This window comes from Zootoca vivipara, chromosome 1 (genome assembly GCF_965207765.1).
Source record: "Zootoca vivipara chromosome 1, rZooViv2.hap1.1, whole genome shotgun sequence".
NCBI lineage: Eukaryota > Metazoa > Chordata > Lepidosauria > Squamata > Lacertidae > Zootoca > Zootoca vivipara.
In genome coordinates this window covers 119,008,094-119,030,480 of record NC_142582.1, presented here as the reverse complement: position 1 = coordinate 119,030,480, position 22,387 = coordinate 119,008,094, and the positions used below count along the sequence as shown (strand labels likewise).

At 46.8% G+C, this 22,387-nt stretch overlaps 2 protein-coding genes across 5 annotated transcripts in view; one reads left to right on the top strand and one right to left on the bottom strand.

Moving 5' to 3' along the window:
- Nucleotides 1–5,414, bottom strand: part of SLC25A47 (solute carrier family 25 member 47) — a 34,529-nt gene extending 29,115 nt beyond the window's left edge. Inside the window, exon 1 of one of the 4 annotated variants that reach the window (XM_035105931.3) lies at nucleotides 5,159–5,414. In XM_035105931.3, coding sequence (XP_034961822.2) covers nucleotides 5,159–5,276 — 118 coding nt within the window. In that variant the 5' untranslated portion in view covers nucleotides 5,277–5,414. The remainder of the gene's footprint in view (nucleotides 1–5,158) is intronic. The other 3 variants (XM_088655522.1, XM_088655521.1, XM_088655549.1) reach the window with 3 other exon arrangements.
- SLC25A29 (solute carrier family 25 member 29) lies at nucleotides 5,414–20,135 on the top strand. Its single transcript, XM_035105962.3, has 4 exons — nucleotides 5,414–5,793; nucleotides 9,431–9,474; nucleotides 13,203–13,286; nucleotides 19,249–20,135. The coding sequence occupies exons 1-4, from the start codon at nucleotides 5,760–5,762 to the stop codon at nucleotides 20,005–20,007; spliced, it is 921 nt and encodes a 306-aa protein (XP_034961853.1). The 5' UTR covers nucleotides 5,414–5,759; the 3' UTR covers nucleotides 20,008–20,135.
- Nucleotides 20,136–22,387: the final 2,252 nt, after the last annotated feature.

Here is a 22,387-nt window from a genome sequence, read left to right as displayed (position 1 = left end):
CCTGCCCTCTCTCCTCCCATCTTCAGTTCCAGCTGGTCGGTGCAAGCAATGAGAGTTGAGAACGTGGTATTAACTCTGCTCTGTATTAACTGCTCTGTCACACCCAGCTGTTGCCCTACCCAGCTGGGAACTCGCCTGTCCATTGTCATCCTTTTGAGACCTTTGTTTTTGGAGAAAACATCACGAAACAACCCAACTTTTTGCTTCTCCTCCCAGTATTATCTCATCTGGCTATTTTGATTGCTAGACAGACACAACCCCTTGGTGTTCTGTCCAAATCACTGCACTCGAGCTACCTTGACGGGGAGAGCCAGCTCAAACAAAATCTCTGGTGCTGTGTCACGGTTATGTTTGCCCATTGCGGCATTAAAATCTCTGTGTCGAACTGGCTGGGCTTGAACTTGGCACACATCAAGGTGGGCGGTTAAGGGGGAGGAATCACCTGGCTGGGCATACGAGGGACAGAGTATCATCACCAAACAATGTGCGTGCAGGGGCGACTGTAAGGAAAAAAAATTCATAGCAGCTCACTGCTCTACGTGTCTACTCAGAAGTCAGTCCCATTGAGTTCCACGGGGTTTGCCCTCAGGTAAAAGATTATCGCCTAGGCCAAAGAGTTAACTTAATAGCATCAAGAGCACGAGGCTTTCCTAAATACCAAAAATAATTAGAGGATTATACTAAATTCTCTTGAGTAATTTTTTTTTTGCAACAGAAAATAAATGGCTCACTCCCACAGCCCTGTGCTTCATAGAATCATAGAATCACAGAGTTGGAAGAGACCACAAGGGCCATCCAGTCCAACCCCCTGCCAAGCAGGAAATACCATCAAAGCATTATTGACATATGGCTGTCAAGCCTCTGCTTAAAGACCTCCAAAGAAGGAGACTCCACCACACTCCTTGGTAGCAAATCCCACTGTCGAACAGCTCTTACTTCATCTTTCTGTAGATGGTAGCATTAAATATTGACCTAGGGAGCGATCCTATGCACAAACTGGTGTTAGGTTAAGCTGGTGTAAAGTTAGTTTAGGTAGTTTAGGAGGCTAGGACTGACTCTAAGGTCACGCATGTCCGCGGCTCCAGAAATCGCTTCTGCGCATGGCCAGATGCCGAAAACTGCACCTGCACAGAAACGATTTTCGGCATCTGGGCATGCACAGAAGCAATTTCTGGAGCCACGGAAGCGAGCCCCTGCGCTGTGCTGCACCGGTTTAGCACAGCGAGTGGGGACTCGCTGAGCAGGCGGCACGGTTTGGGGGCAGCTCGTGGGTCAGTTAAACGGCCTCCGTGGGCCGCTTCTGGCCCACGGGACGCAGCCTGGGGACCCCTGTTCTAACCACACCACCACACTGGCTTCCTAGGGTACTTTTCTGCCATGGGGCAGCTATATAAATTAAGTAGGCAAATAAATATGGGGAAAGCAAAATGTCCCTTAGAAAAGGATCTGAAACATTTTCCTTCAAGTTTGAATTTGTTTTGTTGTCGTTTCATTTGATGCTTTAACTTGTTGTAAACATCCTTGATTCTTTTTTCCCCCCTTTAAAACATAAAGTGGTATAGAAATGAAATGAAAAGCTGGGGAAAGAGGAGACTGAAAGGAGATATGATAGTCATCTTCAAATATCCCAGGGGCTATCACATGGAAGATGGAGCAAGCTTGTTTTCTTCTGCTCTAGAGGGTACAAGAAAGGAGATTTTGACTAAATATTTGAAAAAAAAAACTTTCTGACAGTAAGAGCTGTTTGGCAGTGGAATGTTGTTTCTCGGGAGGTTGTGGACTCTCCTTCCTTGGAGGTTTTTAGCAGAGTTTGGATGGCCATCTGTCATGGATGCTTTAGCTGAGATTCCTGCATTGCAGGGGGTTGGACTAGATGGCCCTTGGGGTATCTTCCAACTCTAAGATTCTATTATTCTATTAATAATAACAATAAATTTTATTGGGGGGAAAGGTACCTAGACATTCTGTTGTGGTGACCCTAACCTAGTTCAAGGTGCCATTTTCCGATTTAGCTTATATATCTGAATTTCTAACATTGAGTTACAAGCATTGTGACAGGTATATGTATCTGAAATTAGGAGACAACTACGGTAACCTGTCTGGCCAGGACAACAGGGCTCCCCCGTCCCAACCCGTAAAATAAGATAAAGGTTCAATAAACAGGACATTTAGAAGCAACCAGACTGTAATGAGGAAAATCCTTTTTTTTTAAAAAAACCCAAAGTCTAATAATAAATGGTTGCCTCCAGGAAGAATACAAGCACTTAATATTCGCAAAGTATACAGAAGTTGTAGATCAAAGGGAGAGCCGAGCTTGTCATCATTTTTTAGCACAGGTGGCAACTTACGGCTGGTATGTCATCATTTCTAACTTCAATAACTGGCACCACATATGTGGGAACTGTTTAGGGTCACAAAGTTAATGGATAATAAGGACTGATCCTTTGTCAATAAGTGAGCACACGCGGTAGGAAGTGAAGTCTTTAGCAATAAGAATCCCACTTTAAGGTTTGCCAGAGAAAAGGAAAAGCCCAAAGTTCTGTGTGAAAGCACAGGAAATGACTGACATTTGGAAGTTACTGGAAGATTTGGGGAATGCTAAAAATGTTTGCAAGGGTTTGGGTTTTTTAAGTGCGTGCTCTTCAAACAGATACTAAAGATTAGATACCTTAATAATAATAATAGAAGATGTGTTTTGTTCCCTGAGCCCACAAGCTTAAAACATTCCAGTGGTTCAAAATATGGAAGCCAGCGAAAATGCATTTCAGATGTACAGGATTCCTTTGGGTTGTTGTTTTCTTCTAAGACGACGGAAGATGACGAATGGTTTTTGGAATGCTCAGACTGGGCCAAAGGAGCCGAGCCATAAAAACTCAAGAGCAGCCATTGATTTGCCTTAAAGCAAGACGGCCAAGATGCCAGTAACCCAATCCAAAGTAGGAGGACACTGTAAAGCACGGATGGTTCAACAGAAGAAGATGGGCCAGATCAAGCCCCAGAAGCCCTACCAAATTTTAAGGCATGACAAATCATTTGGTTGCATTTTAATCAAGGGATGGAAAGTCACTTGTAAGGAAAAGTGAGGCGAGGGGGAGGGAATAAATATGCCTCCTCCTTATATAATCACCTGATTTCTGGGAGAGTCAATTGTTTTAAGCTGTTTTTAATACTATCTTTTAATGTTGTAACCTGCACTGGGACCTTAGGATAAAGGGTGGGTAAATAATAATAATAATAATAATAATAATAATAATGTCACATTTTGCTTTCAGGTGTATGCATGCATCATTTCGGGCCTGAGCCTCCGCTTCCTGAGGGTGAAGTCTTCGCTTTGAAATGGTAGCAATTTTCTTATGCCCCTGACCCAGCTTGTGCAGTAAATAAACTGAGCCCTGGACCACTGTTTGGTGAACAGAATAGATGTAAGGATCCAGAAATTGGCTTTTCCTGCATATAGAACAGTGTTTCCCAAACTTGGCTGGCCCTCCAGATGTTTTGGGACTACAATTCCCATCATCCCTGACCACTGGTCTTGCTAGCTAGGGATGATGGGAGTTGTAGTCCAAAAACAGCTGGAGACCCAAGTTTGGGAAATAATAATAATAATAATAATTTATTATTTATACCCCGCCCATCTGGCTGAGTTTCCCCAGCCACTCTGGGCGGCTTCCAACAGAACATTAACATGCAATAATCTATTAAACATTAAAAGCTTCCTTAAACAGGGCTGCCTTCATATATAGAGGAAGGAGCTGGTCAGGCTTATGAAAATCGAAGCATTTTTGCCTTGCTGCTGTTGCTTAGCTAGCTACAGTGCTAACTATATGGCTATCCTCCATTTGTTACACAAGGCATGACTAAGAGATACTCCTTGATGGGCACACTTGGAAAATGTGTGTTAACTTGCCATAGCGAATCCAGGAGTTGCCCCTGTGGCCAAACCATAGTTTTTGTGTTCTGTGCAGCACCTAACATTCTGCTGAGGCTAAGTAAATGCCGAGTAGGCGCAAAAAGTCTGGAAAGAAAACCCCATGTCAAAATTAATCATTACATGACAAACTGTACACTGTAGAGTTCCCTCAGAAGCACTCCAGTTAATATAGTAAGGCTCCAGTCAGTATATTAAACCCCTGTTGTTGTGGTTTAACTATGAGTGCCCTACTGATGGGGGGTGGGGGGTGGAATGCCTGCCTTTCTCCCACAAAACAGAAAAACAGTGCCCAAGTTCATGAAAGCAGATGCGAGTCGCAGCCCTATGGCACCTCACTCCAATAAGAACGCAAGATCAGCCCGGCTAGTCTAGCATCCTGTTCTCACAGTAGCCCAACAGGTGCCTTTACGGTAGCAAGCAGGTGCTCAGTGCAACCATTAAGATAGGAAGAACCTTTCCACACACTTTCAACAGTTCTCTTAAGCCACTCTCTTGGGAGTCTCTTGGCGGCAGCATCTAAGTCACAAGGATGGGGAACATGGTGCCCTCCAGATGTTGCTGAACTCCATCTCCCGTCATTCCCAGCCACAATTGGTCAGGGATGATGGGTCTTGTAGTCCAACAAAATCCAGATGGACCACATTAATAATAATAATAATAATAATAATAATAATAATAATAATAATAATAATGGTATTCTATTAGATGTCTTTTAAAAATAAAATAGAACTTATATTCAAGGATCATGATTTTATTATTCTTATCATTTTCAGAATGTAGGTTATGTAAATATGCAATTGTATGTGTGGGGGGGGGGAGGGAACGCACGAGAGAAAGCATGCTGATGGGTCCATAATGAGGACCCCCACAAGAAAATTCGCCTTAATCCCGGGGCCCTTGTGTTTTTGATGCAGCAGCATTTGCCAACCTGGTGCCCAGAAGCATCCCCATCGCCTCTGGCCGAGACCGGAACGCTGGCTTGTCGCACAGCCCGCTACCCAACAGGCAGCTCTTTCTTCCGTCCTCTTCAGTCTCTGGCCTCTGGCCAACTCTCCCCACCCCCTGACGGCAAGGCAAGCGCCTTCCTTGCTCCCACTTCTCCCCTGGGCGCGAGATCCACCCAGCCGCTGCTCCAGGGCCTGCGCAACCGTCTCCCGCTTTCCCTCCCCGCGCCGCCACATAGCCAAAGGCGCCGTCACCGCGCCAGCCTCGCGCGCAAAAACGCACCGACACAAAGCCACCGCTTGTGCTCTTCCTGCGTCTGGCGGGCGGAGCTCCAGCTGCCTTGGCCCGCGTCCTCCGGCCCGCCCTCGCCGCGCTGCTTTCCTAACCACTGGCTTCCCATCCCCGGCAGCCTCCCTCGCCGCGCAGCCAATGAGAGGCCCGGGCGGAGGGCCGACCTGAAAGGGTGTTGCCTGGCCAGGAGCGTCTCATTGGCGGCGCCCGCTTCCCCAAAAGGCTCCGTCTCCCCCTCCTCTCTCTGGCGTCAGAAATAGAAGCGACCAGATCGGATTTGGCAACGGGCAAGGGCGGATCGTGCCGGCTCGGAAGGCACACCGGGCGGGTTGCTGGCTTGCTGCGCGCACAAGCGAGGCGGCGACGAAGGGAAAACGAATTAAGGAACAACCGCTACCTGACATTAGATCTCAGATCGCCCCCCCCTCCTACTCACTGGATCCGAGGGAGCCGATTCCGCCGCCCCCCTCCTCGAGCTGCCCCAAAGGAATTTGTAATAATTACTCACGGAGCCGGGAGGTGCATTAGAAATCAGAGGAGCGGGACGAGGCGCACGAAAGGGGTTTGAAGGCGTGCTTTGGAGACCGCGATCATGGCGCTGGATTTCCTCGCAGGCTGCGTAGGAGGTGAGCGCTGGCGGGCGATTCCGCGCTGCCAGGAGAAGCGGAGCTGCCCCATTGTTATCTATCTTTGCAGGATCCAGTTATGTAAGGAAGCCGGGCGGGGGGCGGGGGCGAGAGAGAGACAGCAGCTGGGCTGCCCGTGTCTGCGCCTTTGGAGAGCCTCGTGTGTGCGCGCGCGTTGCTTGGCGCACTGCAGCGGGGATGTGCTGCCTACCCGTCCGCCTGCCTCCGGGTGGGGGCCCATTGCACGCTTGGAAGGGAAGAAAGAGGCACCGCGATGGCTGCCTCTGTACCTCTTCTTGCACCCCTGTCTCCCTCCTCAAATTCGTGGCTTCCTTCGGTGCCTTGGCGCGCCGGCGCCAGCTCTCTCAGTTGCCCGCATTGTCCCTGAGGCCCGAGGGGGCCATTGTCCCTGTCGGCGCCGACACTGCACCGGCGCCCATAAAGGCAGAGCCGGTGAGTCAGCGCTCGGCAATCGGCTTCCCCTTTCCCTCTTGCCAGAACCTCTCCGAGGGGGTCTGCCTGCCACCTCCTCGAACAGGGCTGAAACTGCGCTAAATCGAAGCGGGCGTTGTGCGCTCAGACGCCCAGCCTCCCTCGTTTCCTTGGGCTTCGCCTATCGAAACTTTCCCCTCCGAGCCATGGATTGATTTGGGCCGGGTCTTGGATCTCTACTGTAGTCGAAGTGATCCTTGTTGAAGTAGCGGGTGCCTCTCTGAGCACGCGCAGAGTTCAATTCTCCCTTCCCACTGAACGCACACCATCAAGCCCCTCTGAGATGTGAGCTTTGTGAGGCCGAGGGAGTGGTCTCGCGCAAGGTCCTTTCCCTTAACTGGGCGAAGGTATTTCTGCGCGCCCCCGCGGCTCATAGCTGACCCCTCCTTCTAACCCTGATTATAGGACTGTCGTTTGTAGGAAGGTGGGGCTGCGCACCAATTTCCTGAAATGCTTGTGCTGGAAGGACAAGCAAGAACCTCCTTCCTCTTGGGTGGGGACAGACTAAAAAGGAAACAAATGGACTTCTGCCAAGGGATGCCACTCACCTTCACACCTCTCTGCTAGCATATGGGGGGTGGGGGGTGGCATGGGCGTAGCCAGGATTTATGTTGGGGACGAGGACGACAGGACACCCACCTGTCACCATCCTCTGTCTGGCAGACGCGGAATGAAATGCCTCAACAACAGTGGTTTTAAATTCCTTTCTTTTGACCTCAATTGCTCAGAAAAATCTGTCGGGATCTTTGCTAGAACGCACCACAACACCATCCAAGTGACCTCAAATATTCTGGTTATTTCTACTTTGTCAAGAATTTTATTTACCGGTATTTACTCGGTTTAGGGGGAGCAGCTGCCCCCCTGGCTACACCCATAGAGGATGGCTCTGTTTTTTGTGGTGTGGGGCTTCGAGTCTTATTATTTCTGCCCCTTTGAAATGCTTGAGGTGTCCTTATTGTGTGCACCGCTGGAGTGGTGACAGCCACTTTACCCAATCTGTGTCCCCCCTCCAAAAAAAACACACACATACAAGTTTATATCCCATATAAACCCATTCAAGATAATGAATATGGCTACTCTGAGTATGAGTACAATTTCAAAGTGTCACCCCTAAATTAGCTTCCTCATAGTGCTAGTTTACTCCTTTTTTATTTTAGTTGCATTAGGAACTTGCAGCAAGAATAATAAAGATCGTGGCGCCTTAAAAAGACTAGCATATTTATTATGGCATAACCACTTGTGGGCTAATACACAATGTCCCAAGATCGTATGTTTTGAGGGCGAAAGAGAGAAAGAAGAAACAAAGTGTGTGTCTCCTTGCCTTGATTTTGACGAAGTCTGACTCTGGAGATGTCGTCTTCCTCCAGTAAAAGTTACAACAGCGAGTAGCTGGCTGGTTTCAGCCTATTGAGGCTTTCCTTCTCCCTTCTGTTGTTGGCTTCCCTCTTCTCTCTCCCCCGCTCTGCAAGCACAGTTCGGGGTTATGTAGAACACTCTGTACTTAATATCTTCATCTGCTGCAGTTCTAAGCATGCCACTTTGCGTGTGATTCTTAAGCCCTTGCCAAATCGGTTTTAATAAGATTAACACTGCGGCACTCAATTGGATCCTTAAAGGAAGAACTTAACAGGAGCCTGTTGGCATTTTAACCCTGTTTTATTTTTGAAGGTGCTATGCAGAAAATATTTTAAAATTTAAAAATATGTAGGCTGAAAAACATCAATCCCCCTAGCCCAGGTATCCCCAAACTTCGGCCCTCCAGATGTTTTGGACTACAATTCCCATCATCCCTGACCACTGGTCTTGTTAGCTAGGGATCATGGGAGTTGTAGGCCAAAACATCTGGAGGGCCGCAGTTTGGGAATGCCTGCCCTAGCCGTACTTGTTCAAATACTTGCTTTTAAAAATGGGGGGGGGTTAAGTACTTGTGTCACTTCCTACAACAATTGCATGCTTACCACAACCTTACTAGAGCACTAGCACTTGGTCTCAGATGCAGTGGCTAACCTGTGTTTCCCTTCAGATACTGTGGGACTGTCATTCCCATTATCCTTGGTCATCTGCCATGCTGGCTGGGGCTGATGGGAGTTGGAGTCTAGGGATTGCATCCAGTGAAGTTATTCTGTTTTACGCAAGGACCTCTGCTTGTGCAATGTAATTTCCTCTCCTTCTTCTCAACCCATACCCTTTCCCCATAATTTCTACTAGGGGGTCAGAAGAGGTGCACAAGCAGAGGTCCTGGGGTGAATAGGATGAGTTGGTTGGATACAATCTTAAGATGAGCTTGGAGTGTCCTTCCCCCCTCCCCATGTGTTAAGATGCACCTTGAAGGCTCTGCTCATTTGACTGCCTACAACGTCGTCAGGTTGGCAGCCACCCTCAGTTAGAGAACTCCCTTCTAACAAGATTGTGGTTGTCACTCCTACAAAACAGACCTTCGGACTGGTCTTGAGAACTCATCTGTTCTGGGTATCCTTCTCCAGGGTTTTTGGTTTAGCCATCAGTCCTGCTTCCCAGGGAACTCTGGGATTGTGACTCTGTTAGGGAGGAATAGGAGTCTCCAAACAACCTTTAGCACCCTTAGTAAATTAAATTTCCCAGGATTCTTTGAGGGAAGCCACAAATATGGTAGGCCTGAGTCCTATAAAGGTAAAGGAACCCCTGGACGGTTAAGTCCAGTCAAAGGCAACTATGGAATGCGGCACTCATCTCGCTTTCAGGCAGCGGGAGCCGGCATTTGTCCACAGACAGCTTTCTGGGTCATGTGGCCAGCATGACTAAACTGCTTCTGGTGCAACGGAACACTGTGATGGAAACCAGAGTGCACGGAAACGCCGTTTACCTTCCCGCTGCAGTGGTACCTATTTATCTACTTGCACTGGCATGCTTTCGAACTGCTAGGTTTGCAGGAGCTGGGACAGAGCAACGGGAGCTCACCCCATTGTGCGGATTCTAACCACCAACCTTCTGATCAGCAAGCCAGTGGTTTAGACCACAGTGCCACCCGCATCCCTCCTACCTGAGTCCTATAGACGGCAACCATGTGACTTCTGTAGTCTTCTGTGCTTTGCAAATAGTTGCTTCTGTGGTGGGTTAGAGTGGTGCAATGCCAGATTGTCTCACAATGCCGCCTTCTTCATTTCAGGTGCTGCCGGCGTGTTGGTAGGACATCCATTTGATACTGTTAAGGTGGGTTGATTTTCCACAGGCTTACTTAATCATAAACATTTAGGCCGAAGATAGCACTAGCCCTTATGAGTAGAAAGCCTTTTTGTTTTTTAGAACTTAGATGTTTTGGACCCATTAAATAAAAATCCTCATAGGCCAAATCCTGGTATAGAGATTTTGAATTACTGTAGATTTTTCAGACATACTGAAGCATTGAAACATCCCACAGTGAAGCCAAATTAGCAACAGATTAACAAGTTCCAAATTGATAGTCCCTCTTAAGTGCTCTGATTATTGGGTCTTTTTTTAAAAAAAACTCAGCAACCCAGCAGCATCTAGCAAAAATGCTTATGGAAGATGCAGATTTTTAGGACTAATACAAAAAGCGGGGGGGGGGGGTTGCACTGCACTTATAGGTGCATTGTTGCTGTTTGCTACATTTTTTGTTTTCCTGCCCGCTTTGAGGAAACATAAATTTGTTAATTATATTTTCCGGATGACAGTTTGCAGCATGATGAAACAGTCTTGCTAATTAACATGCTTCCTCCCACCCTCCGGGAAATATTGTGAGCTCACAAAGGAATACTTTTCTTCTTCTTTTTCTCTCCCCCCGGTCCGGGAAGCTGACATTTAATTCAACTCAAAAGTGGCCGATTGTGGGTGGGAAATGAGATCCAATTAGGCATATCACTTAAAATCTGTGCCTGTACAGTAGTCAAAACAGGACTGGACTGGCCCATGGATTGGAATGCATGAGTCTAAGCTGGGCTGCAGTCATTTGCACGCTTACTTGAGAGCAAGGCTCATTGAACGCTGTGGGGCTTACTTCTGAGTACCCATGCACAGGGTCAAGTAAATCCAATAATTTCAGCTTGAGTGTGGGTTGGAGCAAGGGGTTAAGGATCTTCTGGCTGAGGAAATGTGCCGATTAACATTCATAACCTTAAAACATCCCATACTTAATAGGTGCAACAATTATGGATGAAATGTGAAGTCTGTTGGTTTGTAGCTGTAAAATTCAGTCATTTCATGCAATGGTACGCCATTTGCTTGAGAAACCGTTTCCATTAGATTCCATTGAATTTCCGTTGAATCCCATTTTGTCCCATATGTACTATGATCCTTCATATATTTTATGGACATGTTTGCAGAATGAGAACCAAAACTCTGACTGTCTGGTTTTCTTAATCCTCTTCACTTTTTTTTTAAAAAAAACTTAATGGAATTGGTCTTAATGGAGAGGGTGAAGGCATATTCTGGTACCCTGAACTGAAACCTATTTTTATTTTTATTTTTTATTTTCGTATATTTCTATCCCACCTTTCTTCCATCATGGAACTCCAGGTGGTGTCCATGGGATTCCTAGGCGGTCTCCCATCCAGGCATTGACCAGACTCATATCTGCTTAGCTTCAGAGTGGTGGCTACAGCATGTGCCCTCAGACCACAACTTGGGACCAGGAAATACATTTGCTTGGAAGCATGTTCCATTGAGCGTACTTGCAAAGCAAATGTATTCAGGGATGGGGTATTAGTTAATTATGATGGCAATATACAAATCCCTCAGTTAACTTGCTACCATGTTGTTGAAGGTACAATGGCATTACTAACAATGCAAAGGGGAGGGATTCTGTTTTAAGCTTGCAATCCTATACACACTTATCATGGGAGTAAGTGAATTTAAGAGGACTTATTTCCGAGTGGACACTTAGAAACATAGAGTTGGAAGATACCACAAGGGCCATCCAGTCCAACCCCCTGCCGAGCAGGAAACACCATCTTAAGAGAGGACACTGCAGGACGATCCTGTCCATGTTTATTGGATGTCAGTCCCATTGGGGGACTTGCTCCCAAGAAAGTCTGCAGGGGATTGCAATATTAGACTAACTTACTTTAATCTGCTAGGTAATAATAACCCGGTCTTGTAAAAAGGCAGTTTATGCAGATCTAAATCTCGTGTCGCTGCATTAAGCCCTATAAACTCTTTCCTTTGAGTCCTGTAACTTACCTGGATGGCTAAACATCTCTTAGCTTCTTTTATTATTATTATTTATTTATCTTTTAAAGCAAATTTTCTAAAGGCCAACTTCATTTTGAAACTATTAATACATCTTGGGGGGGGGGATCCAAAACAAAGCTTAACTTCCTCTCTGAAGCTTTTTTTTTTTTGCACAGATAAAACAATGTCTGGGTTTTGTGGGAACTTGGTGGGGGAGATGCAAAAAAACAAACAAACCATGAGAGATGCTGAACTGAACCTGAACTAGGTCTTCTTCGAGTGGCAACTCCTTTCCTCCTCCTCCTCCTCCTCCCCAGTTTGTTGATGTAATGTGTACAATTGCTTTGTTGCTTAACTGCCTTTACTTTCTGAGCTAGGGGCTGTCTTCATTAACAGCAAAAGTGTTACTTTGTTGTAGATGACAGATAAGCCTCATCACGGGAGAGTGTTACCTAGTAAGTATAGACCAGGTGAACCTTCTGTTTCTCTCGGTCTTAATTTTTTCCAACATGTATGATTAGTTCAAGTTTTATAAAGACAAAAAAAAATTAAAAATACCAGGAAACCATATGTAGTTTTATTCCCTTCCTCTTTCTTTCTTTTTTCTTTTTAGTTTAAAAATGTTTCTTGTGCTCTGAAGTGGAGGGGGTGGGGATTTGCAATATGCAAGGTTTATTTTGAATATGAGCTTTTAAAAGAAAACCCGACTTTCTTTTGCATTCGTTTTCCTAGAGTGCACTAAAAAGATTTTATATGCTTTTTTACATGCTTAAAAGGATTTTATATATGTACTTTGTGGAACAAAACTTGTGAATTCTGTTTTCAGCCATTCCTTAAATTGAGGTTCCCATTTATAATATATATATATTTATTCCCCCCCACACACAGATGTTATAACCATGTCTGTATTGATGCATTTTTAGGTATTGGTACTTGGTTGGTTTGTGGGGTTCACTCTCAGTGTGTGTTTTCAATTCGAATTTTAAGTGTTTTTAGATGCCAGGGTTCAGCTTCAGCAGTATTGAAAGAAGGAAACTGGCATAATGTAATGGGAATGGTATAGGATATTGCATTGTGGCAAAAATGTAAGAGCCTTAGAGCACCTGCGTGGTAATGTTTTATCAGGCCGCAAAGAGAGACTGCCCCACAATGCTCAAAAAAGCATTATTGGGTTTTTTTTAAAAGTGTAGGCCCCTCAAAGCAGGATTTTCTGACACTGTTGTCTAAAATACAGGCAGCTTCTTCAAGATTAAGGGTTCATAAAAAGTGGATTTATTTCACATATCTGTTAGTTAGCTGCGGTCTAAAAGGAAAAACTATGAACTCCATTCCTGATTGCCTGGAGAATATTCTTGTTCATCATAGGCAACCAGACAAGTAGCTGTTTATGGACCTCAGCTAACATCCTTTAAACATGGCCTTTCATGACCACCAAGTAGGTCCTTGCTGGTCTTATTTCATAGCTGAGAATAATGAGATGTGCTAATGAAACCGCAGATAGCTTGAAGTAAGGGGGACAAGCACCAGCCCCTATTAATCATTCCCATCTCATGCAGACTTGAGCACTAAACTGAGTGACTCCCAAAATACTGACTATTTTTTAAATTGCCTGCTTTGGCACTGTGGTGTCAGGACTGGGTGCACATCGATACACCTTATGTGTGCCCAGTCAAAGGTGCTGTCGTACTTCTGCCTGCTGATTCTCATTTATTTTGTTTGCCATGCCAATGAATTCTCACTGCGTTTTGTAGGTACGCCTTCAAGTTCAAAATGTGGAGAAGCCACTTTACCGGGGGACCTTGCACTGTTTTCAGTCCATCATAAAGCAAGAGACGGTGAGTAGCTTGTTCAGTGATTGTGCGCTCGTGTTTTGCACTGTATTCAAGGGAGAAGGAGCCTTTCATGAATAAAGCCTAGGAGCTCATTTTCACCATGGGTGTCAAGGGAGCTGCAACAGCAGCAGCAAGCCTCTTTTTCTGTCACCTTTCATGTCACTTCAGAATTCGCCAGGCCACTTGGGATTCCTAGACCAGAATACCAATTTCAGGAAACCACATGTGCGGGAGAGTCCCCTTGTGCTCTGGTCCTGCTTCAAGATTTAACACAGGCACCTGGTTGGACACTGTGAGAACAGGATGCTGGACCAGATGGCCATTGGCCTGATCCAGCAGGCTCTTCTTATTGTTCCTATGGGAGGAGTTTGCACTGCAGCAATGCAGCTGTGCAGAGGAGCTGCAACTGGATCCTCTCACATGATCTGTGGTTGACATCTTGCATTAACTAGCCAGTTACAGCTCTCACACTACAAATTTAATTAGAGATGTGACCCTTGGGTTCCCCTTTCACTTGGACGCCTAGAAGACAGCTGAAGGCCAAAAGTGCCTTCTGCCAACTTCATCTGCTATGCCATATAGATTTTTTCCCCTGGAGGAATCAGATCAGCCTGGGGTTTCTCCTGCTCTCTTCACCTCCAGGTTATATTATTGCAATGCGCTGTCCTTCAGAAATTTCAGGTAGACTGTAGTTGTCAGGAGTTATGACCCAAGTTGCTCCATCACCTCTTGCTAGCTGATCTGCTAGGGCGCTGGTCACTAGATAGCTTCCAGGCTCCATTCAAGGTGCTGTTCTTTGCTCTTTAAAGTTCTAAACTATCAAAGAATATCTCAAGAATCACCACCCCCACATGACTTGGCTCAAGAACTCCATTCTAGATCCAAGCCACTCTTTCAGGTTCCCTCACCATCAAGAGTGTCCTTGTGGAGGTCCTTCTCAGTAGTGGAACAGCCTCCCAGGGTGGGGTCTGATCACATCACTGATTGGACAATGATGACTATTTTACTTCAGTGCATCTCGTGAGAATTTTAACGTTCCATTAGGATTTAATTACTGGGACGCAGGTGGCGCTGTGGGTTAAACCACAGAGCCTAGGGTTTGCTGATCAGAAGGTCAGCGGTTCGAATCCCTGCGACGGGGTGAGCTCCCATTGCTCGATCCCAGCTCCTGCCAACCTAGCAGTTCGAAAGCAAGTGCAAGTAGATAAATAGGTACCGCTGCAAGCGGGAAGGTAAACAGCGTTTCCGTGTGCTGCTCTGGTTCGCCAGAAGTGGCTTTGTCATGCTGGCCACATGACCTGGAAGCTGTACACCGGCTCCCTCAGCCAATAATGCGAGATGAGGGCCGCTACCCCAAAGTCGGTCACGACTGGACCTAATGGGATTTAATTGCCCCTGTTGCTGATGCCATTTTGTTTTTAAAAAACAAAAAAAACCCATGTTTGTGGTATTTAACTAGTAGGTGTTTATTGTGCCATCTTTTTCAATCTTTTTTTTCTATACTGTGATTTTATTGTTTTTACGACTGCATAAAAAGTGTCTTGTAGAAAAGTGGACAGTTGTTTGATTGCTACTGTTAAAATGAAGTTTGCCTAAATGGATTCCAGTGGAAACTAGTTAGCTCAATGTTTCGGCTTATAAAAGTAAAGTACAGCCACGTTAACTGGTTTTTAACCATCTCTCACACACCATAACTGGCATATTTTCTGCTCTCACTGGACCAAAGTGAGAGGTTTAGCTTAGTCATGTTCCTGGTGTGCCAATTTTCTCTACAAAGCGGCTCCTGATGGGCAAAGGCACGACTTAATCTTGCTTCGCTCCTGCCCAGCTGTAACTAGCAGCTGATAACTGAATGGGAAGTGAAATCAAAGTTAAGTAACTTCCCTAAGGGACATGTCGAAATAGCTCTACAGGTCAGTCAGGGAAGATCTCCAATTGGCCACAGTAAATACTCCTCCTCATGCTGCAATGCTGGACTTTTCTTCCAAATGCTCATGGAAGTGTGATCGGAAGAGGGGGCTTCCCCATCCCCAGCTAGCCATTAATCACACAACTGCTCCTTGGTTGTGCAAATGATTGTGCACATGGGCAGCCATGAGACGCTTCCTTAGTCTTGATGTGACATGGCCAGTTGCTGTTGTCGTCAACTTTCTGCCTCCTCCGTAGCTGTACACAGACCAAAATATGTTTATACGTACTCAACCAGTTGCCACAGTTGTATGATTCTGTACAGTTTTTTTAGCCCTTTATGATAGATGGAAGACAAATAGCCCAGGAAAACTCTTTGAGATGTAGTTACCAAGTACTGATTTGAAATGCAACTGTTTTGGCCATTTCCGAAGGAGTCTTTAGGAAAGGTGAACCTAATTCATTGGGGCAGAAGGAGATTTCTAATGTTGTTAATGGAGTCTAAGCACAGTGCCCCATTTCAACATACTTGCCTCTGTGCCATATGAAATGGGGCCGTGAAGTTTGGTTTCCATAAAAAAAAATACCACCAAACTCTGCATCTCCTTTTAAGACGTGAGCATCCTTAGGATGTGGGGGTTTGTTTCAAGATAACATTCAAGTGTGCTGTTCCTTTGAAGGCTGGGATTTCTCCTCACATTAAGGGAAAAGATAACTAACAGAGGCTGAGCATGGTCTTGGGAACATAGAAAGCACCTTTATAACGAGTTAAACCATTGGTTTGTCTAGTTTAGAGTAGTCTACACCGATTGGCAGTAGCTCTCCAGGGTTTGGGAGAGGGGTCTCTTGCAGCTCTGCCCGAGGATGCTGAGGACTGAAGCTGACGCCTTCTGCATGCAAAGCAGATGCTCAAACACTATGATAGTTACATCACCTTCCACCCTGTTTTGGAGGGCCCTCAACTCTTAAGCTGGTTTGTGGTGGCTGAGGGCTGAAGGCAGATGGGGATTCTTCGAAAAATTGCATTCTCTCTTTCATTAGCAGATGGCTTGGCTGGCTTCTGTGGCCCTTCTGTGAACCTAATGGAACATTTTGACCCCCACCTTATGAGTTGTTGTGGGTTCAGAGAAGTTTGTGGTAATTTTGCCTGTCTCCATCCCTTGCCCAGAAGGGTTTACAGTCATACTTCGGTTTAAGTACGCTTCGGTTTGAGTACTTTCAGTTTAAGTACTCCGCGGACCCATCTGGAACGGATTAATCCACTTTCCATTACTTTCAATGGGAAAGTTTGCTTCAGGTTAAGTACTCCGCGGACCATCTGGAACGGATTAATCCACTTTCCATTACTTTCAATGGGAAAGTACGCTTCAGGTTAAGAACGCTTCAGGTTAAGTACAGACTTCTGGAACCAATTATGTAATTAAACCGAGGTACCACTGTACTGTCTAAGTCTTTAAAGTTGGGATCATAGAATTGTAGAGTTGGAAGGCATCATCTAATCCGACTCCTTGCAATGCGGGAATATGCAGCTGTTCCATATGGGGATCGAACTTGCAACCTTGGCATTAACAGCACCATGCTCTAGCTGACTGAGCTACCGAAGAGCGTACATGCCCCAAGGAAGTAAAGGAGGGCAACCTTCAAGATAATAATAAATGTCTATTTCCAACTCAACTTAAAGCTTATCTTGTTGCAGCTGCTATCCATACCCCCTCAAACAACATTGTCATGTGACACAGGGAGAAATAAGTTGAGGGAAGGCGTGTAGCGCAAAAGGACTGAGATTCCTGAATTCTTACTGGTTAGCTGAGGCAGGGTCATAGCCCAGTGACAGAGCCTCTGCCCTGCATGCAAAGGTTCCCAGGTTCAGTCATCAGGTAGGGCTGGGAAATACTCCTGTCTGATACCTCTGCTATACAGTGTAGACGCGGGTGGCACTGTAGTCAAACCACTGAGCCTCTTGGGCTTGCCAATCAGAAGGTCGGCGGTTCAAATCCCCATGACGGAGTGAGCTCCCATTGCTCTGTCCCAGCTCCTGCCAACCTAGCAGTTCGAAAGCACGCCAGTGCAAGTAGACAAATAGGTAAACGATGTTTCCATGCGCTCTGGCTTTCGTCACAGTTTCCTGTGGTGCCAGAAGCAGTTTAGTCCTGCTGGCCACATGACCCAGAAAGCTATCTGTGGGCAAACGCCGGCTCCCTCGGCCTGAAAGTGAGATGAGCGCCACAACCCCATAGTCGCCTTTGACTGAACTTAACCGTCCAGGGGTCCTTTACCTTTACCTTTTTGCAACACTGAACTAGATAGGTGAATGGTCTCACATGGGATAAGACAACTTCCTATGAGTGGGATGATGCTACCCTAATCTATTGCTTAACCAGAAGAGAAGGTTACAGGAACCTTTAGGTGAAAACACTTTGAAGACTGTGAAGATTATTATACGTTAAATGGAATCACAGGCAGGATTAAATTTTGAGCAGTGGATGCAAAGTAAAATATAACAGTAATGAAAGTATTGTGGAATAAATATGTATAATGCAACCCGGAAGGGTGGGAAGTCTACTTTGGAATTATGTATTAAATTTGATGTTGTTAAAAAGAACTGAATAAAAATGACTTGGCTAATAATAATAATAATGATTGATAAATAAATAAATTATTATTTATACCTTGCTCATCTGGCTGGGTTTCCCCAGCCACCCTGGGCGACTCCCACCAGAATACTAACAATAATAAAGTGATAAAAATAACAAACATTAAAAACTTCCCTAAAGCCTTCAGGTGTCTTCCAAAAGTCAGATACCGTGTTTCCCACATCATAAGACACCGTCTTATATTTATTTCACTCAAGAAAATAAGTCTATGGCTTATTTTTTTTGGGGGGGGGGTCTTTTTAAAAAAATTTTTTACTGTAAGTCCGGTACCTCCTTACTGGCTCCTGCTGGCTCATGGCTCGGGGCACGCAGCAAGCCTCCTCCTCCTGCTGCCACGTTGCTGCTGCTGGGTCCCGGAGGCGGCCTGCTGGGTCTGGTTGGCCTGCATGGCCCAAAGGTGAGCGGCAGTGGGAGGTCCGCGGGTCCTTCTGCGCCGCCGGGATGACGGACGGCGGTGGGAGCACTGCTGGCCCCTTCCGCCGGATCAAGGAAGCGGTCTGCCGGGTCGGTGCCCAGCAGCGCCGCGCGGAGCACCAGATCGAGGAAGCGGCCTGCAGCGTCGGCGCCCAGCGGCGCCGCACAGAGCACCACCTCCTCAATCCAGCACGGGGCTGCTGGGTGCTGACTTTGCAGGCCGCTTACTTGATCTGGTGCTCCGCGTGGCGCTGCTGGGCACCGACCCGGCAGGCCGCTTCCTTGATCCGGAGGAAGGGGCCAGCAGCGCGTCCGTTGCCCCAGTGGCGCAGAAGGACGCATTCCCTCCCCTCCATATTTCGGGGTAGTTCAAACATCTTCATTGTGCATTAACAGGGTAGAAGCACAAGAAGGTGAGTGGAAAGACTTTTAATAAACTGTGGGGTTTGAGCTGCCTGACTCTTCTTGTGCAAACTGATTTGGGCAGCTGACCACCTGTGCAGTTGCAAAGCGGCACAAGTTGCTCCCAGCGCGGCTCGCCTGGTGACACACCCCCTCCCACCTGGTCTCAACCCTCTCCGAGGCTCTAAAGGAACACAACGGTATTGCTTATTTTTGGGGGGTGTATTATATTTTGCAACACTTTAAAAATCCTGCCATGACTTACTTTATGACTACGTATTAAAAAAGGGGAAACACGGTAGTTTATTTCCTCGACATCTGATGGGAGGGCATTCCACGGGGTGGCCGCCACAACCGAGAAGGCCCTCTGCCTGGTTCCCTGTAACCTCAGTTCTCACAGGCAGGGAACTGCCAGAAGGCCCTCTGCACTGGACCTCAGTGTCCGGGGCTGAACAATGGGGGTGGAGATGCTTTTTCAGGTATACTGGACCAAGGCCGTTTAGGGCTTTAAAGGTCATGGGCAACACTTTGAATTGTGAAGATGGTTCTCCAAATGCCAATTCCCCCCTTCTGTTTTTCTCTCCTAGACCTTTGGACTTTACAAAGGCATTGGGTCACCTATGATGGGACTTACCTTCATCAACGCCCTTGTGTTCGGCGTTCAAGGGAACGCACTCCGTGCTCTCGGAAAGGACACTCCAATGAACCAGTTCCTTGCCGGTTCTGCAGCCGGCGCCATCCAGTGCGTCATCTGCTGCCCCATGGAGCTGGCTAAGACGCGGATGCAGCTGCAAGGGACGGGCGAATATAAGCTGAAGTCCAAGAACTACAAAAACTCCCTGGACTGCTTGGTCAAGATCTACCGGAAGGAAGGGCTGAAAGGCATCAACCGGGGAATGGTCTCCACGTTCATGAGGGAGACGCCCAGCTTTGGGTTCTACTTCCTGACATACGACTGCCTCACCAGATACTTGGGGTGCGAGGCGGAGGACAGTTACATCATCCCCAAACTGCTCTTGGCGGGAGGCATGTCTGGGATTGTCTCCTGGCTCTCCACGTACCCCGTCGATGTGATCAAGTCTCGCCTCCAAGCCGATGGAGTCGGTGGGATTGTGCGCTACCAGGGCATTCTGGACTGCGTCAGGAAAAGCTACCACGCCGAAGGCTTGAGGGTGTTCACAAGAGGCCTCACCTCCACGCTGCTTCGAGCTTTCCCCGTGAATGCTGCTACTTTTGCCACAGTCACTGTGTTCCTTATGTACATGAGGTCGGAGGAGAACCAGATCCGAGGCGATCTAAGTGGGTGCGAGGCTGGCCCGGCGATCCAACAGCCTTCAAGCTTTTAGATTCCCGAAGGGAAGCAATTGATCTTCTTTTTATTTTCTTTTTATTTTACCTTTCTTCTTTTTTAAAAAGAATATCTGGATGTAGAAACTGTAAATTTCTGTCTGTATAAAGCATCCTTTTATCGTTACTTAGGATTTCACCTCCTTTATGAAAGCAGCAGATCTGTTCTAGAAATCCAGGTAATAGGAGGACTTGCTATATATATATAAACATTGTCTTGAAGAAGAAGAAGAAGAAGAATAGACCTCATCCTCCCTTCCAGCAGTTCATTATTTGGCACATGGCCTAGCTGCTGCTACAAACCTCATAAAAGACCCCCAGCCTACCCTATACCCATTCAAGATTGACATAAGCCCCTATGCAAGCATTCTCCATGCATAAATGGTGGAGAAGGGGCAGGGAGCAGCACTGGGGCCCTGATCCTGTGCAGCACGTTATGCTTGCACAGTTGAATGTTGTTAGGTTCCCTTTGCAGACAATGGCGCCACACATGTTTGGATGACAAGGCATCTGGCGCACATTGTAGCAGGGTAGGTTCTCTTTCCCGTACGTGTTTGTGCTTGAATAGAGATGTGGGCCTTATTCAGGCATTTGCCTGGAAGCGTGTGGGATAAAACAGAGGCGGGGGTGTGTGCACGCGCGCAAGGGCAAGCACACAAAACTCCCACCCTGAATGTCTCAATGCACTGGCTCCATTTCTGACCTTCCCATTTTGAGAGAGATGTGGAGAGGAATTGCTAAGTGCATTAGGAAACCTCGTCGAGAGGTTGCCATATTTCAAAAACTGAAAGTCCAGCTTTTTAAAAGAGTTTTGCCCAGAGTTGTTGATGTTTTTGAGCTATTTTTTAAAAGGAAAATCTGCAATAAAAAAACCCCGACACTGCCGACATGGGTTGCCATATGTCCAGGTTTTTCTGGACATTTTTGCTGATTTCCACCCGGACACTGCTTCTGATTGCAGTATTCCGGCTTGTTGTTGTTGTCGTTTAGTCGTGTCCGACTCTTCGTGACCCCATGTATTCCGGCTATGTCCGGGAAATTCCGGACCTATGGCAACTCTAATGCTCACCCAAGCAGTTTTAATCCCCTGCCCTCACAGCAGGAAAAGAGAGATGAATCCAGATATGCTGGAAAACCTGGCTTCAGGTAGCGCTAAAGCCATTGCCTAATCACCCCTTTGTTAGGCAGAATCCCACCAGCAATATTCAGTGACTGGGAATCAGGGAACCAGTGTCCCTGCACCAGTGGTTTTCAACCAGAGTGCCGTGGCACCCTGGGGTGCCTTGAATGTGCCGTGTGCAATACTGGCCTCTGACTCTTTCCTTCCATCCCTTCTCACGTCTCTGCCTCCCAAAGGCTTGGCCAGCTGTTTGTTGCAGCAGCCCTGGCTATAAGCTCCCCAAGCAAATGGTGCCTCTGGGGCAGGCCGAGGGGTGCTTCCCAGCCCCCTGTGGGGCAGTGTGAGGAGGCACCTCTCTTTGGGGCGGAGGGGGGATGCTCAGAGACTAGGGGTGGCAGCAGTGGCTGCCCAGAGGACTTCCAAGGAGAGGGGAGAGGAGAGGAAGCTGTTTCAAAAGGAATGAGAGGCTTGCCAGCTCTGCAGCCAAGGGGGTGATGTAACTGGGCTCCTGAGTCCCCCAGGGGAGCCCCAGAAAGAATGTAGTTGGTCAAGGGAGCCGTGGACTCAAAAAGGTTGAAAACCTCTGGCCTACACTATTTGAAGGCCTGCAGGTGCCTGTCCCCGACTCTTCTTGCCATGAGAAATTCAGTAAACAGTACATGCCTGAGCATTTACGGTTCTTGCTATCAAGGCTGATGCATTAGTGGAAATCTTGCTTTTTCTCTTGATGGGTTGTGAAGTTTCTTAGCTGGGTTCCTGCTGGGTTCTCCCCCCCCCATTTTGCTGTACTTTTGACAGGAAGCGTCTGACTCCTCTTGTGAGTCACTTAGATAAGCAACAAAGGATGTCATTTGCCTTTTCCTAATGTACTGCAAGTTGCGCTAAAAAAAATCATTCAGGAACGCAGGAAAGTCCTATGCACCTCTGATAAAGCTTACCTACCTTTCCATCCTTATCCAGAAACCTTAACAGTGCTCATTGTTGTGAGGAAAGTGAGCTGCAGAGCTCAGAGTTGTCAGCACAGCATTGCATGATACCTAACTATAACGAAAGGGAGCAAAGTAGGGCTTCATTAACCTCAGCCAGCATGAGGGCCATGGGACTTGACATGAGCAACTTCTATAAGGCTGCAGCTTCCCAATGCAGGTGTGAAAGGATGCAGGTGCATATTGGCAATATCATCATCATTCTTTATTCGACCGTCAGTCAGAAAAGAGTACAAGATTGAAACATCTAGCACATCTAAAATAAAACACGGG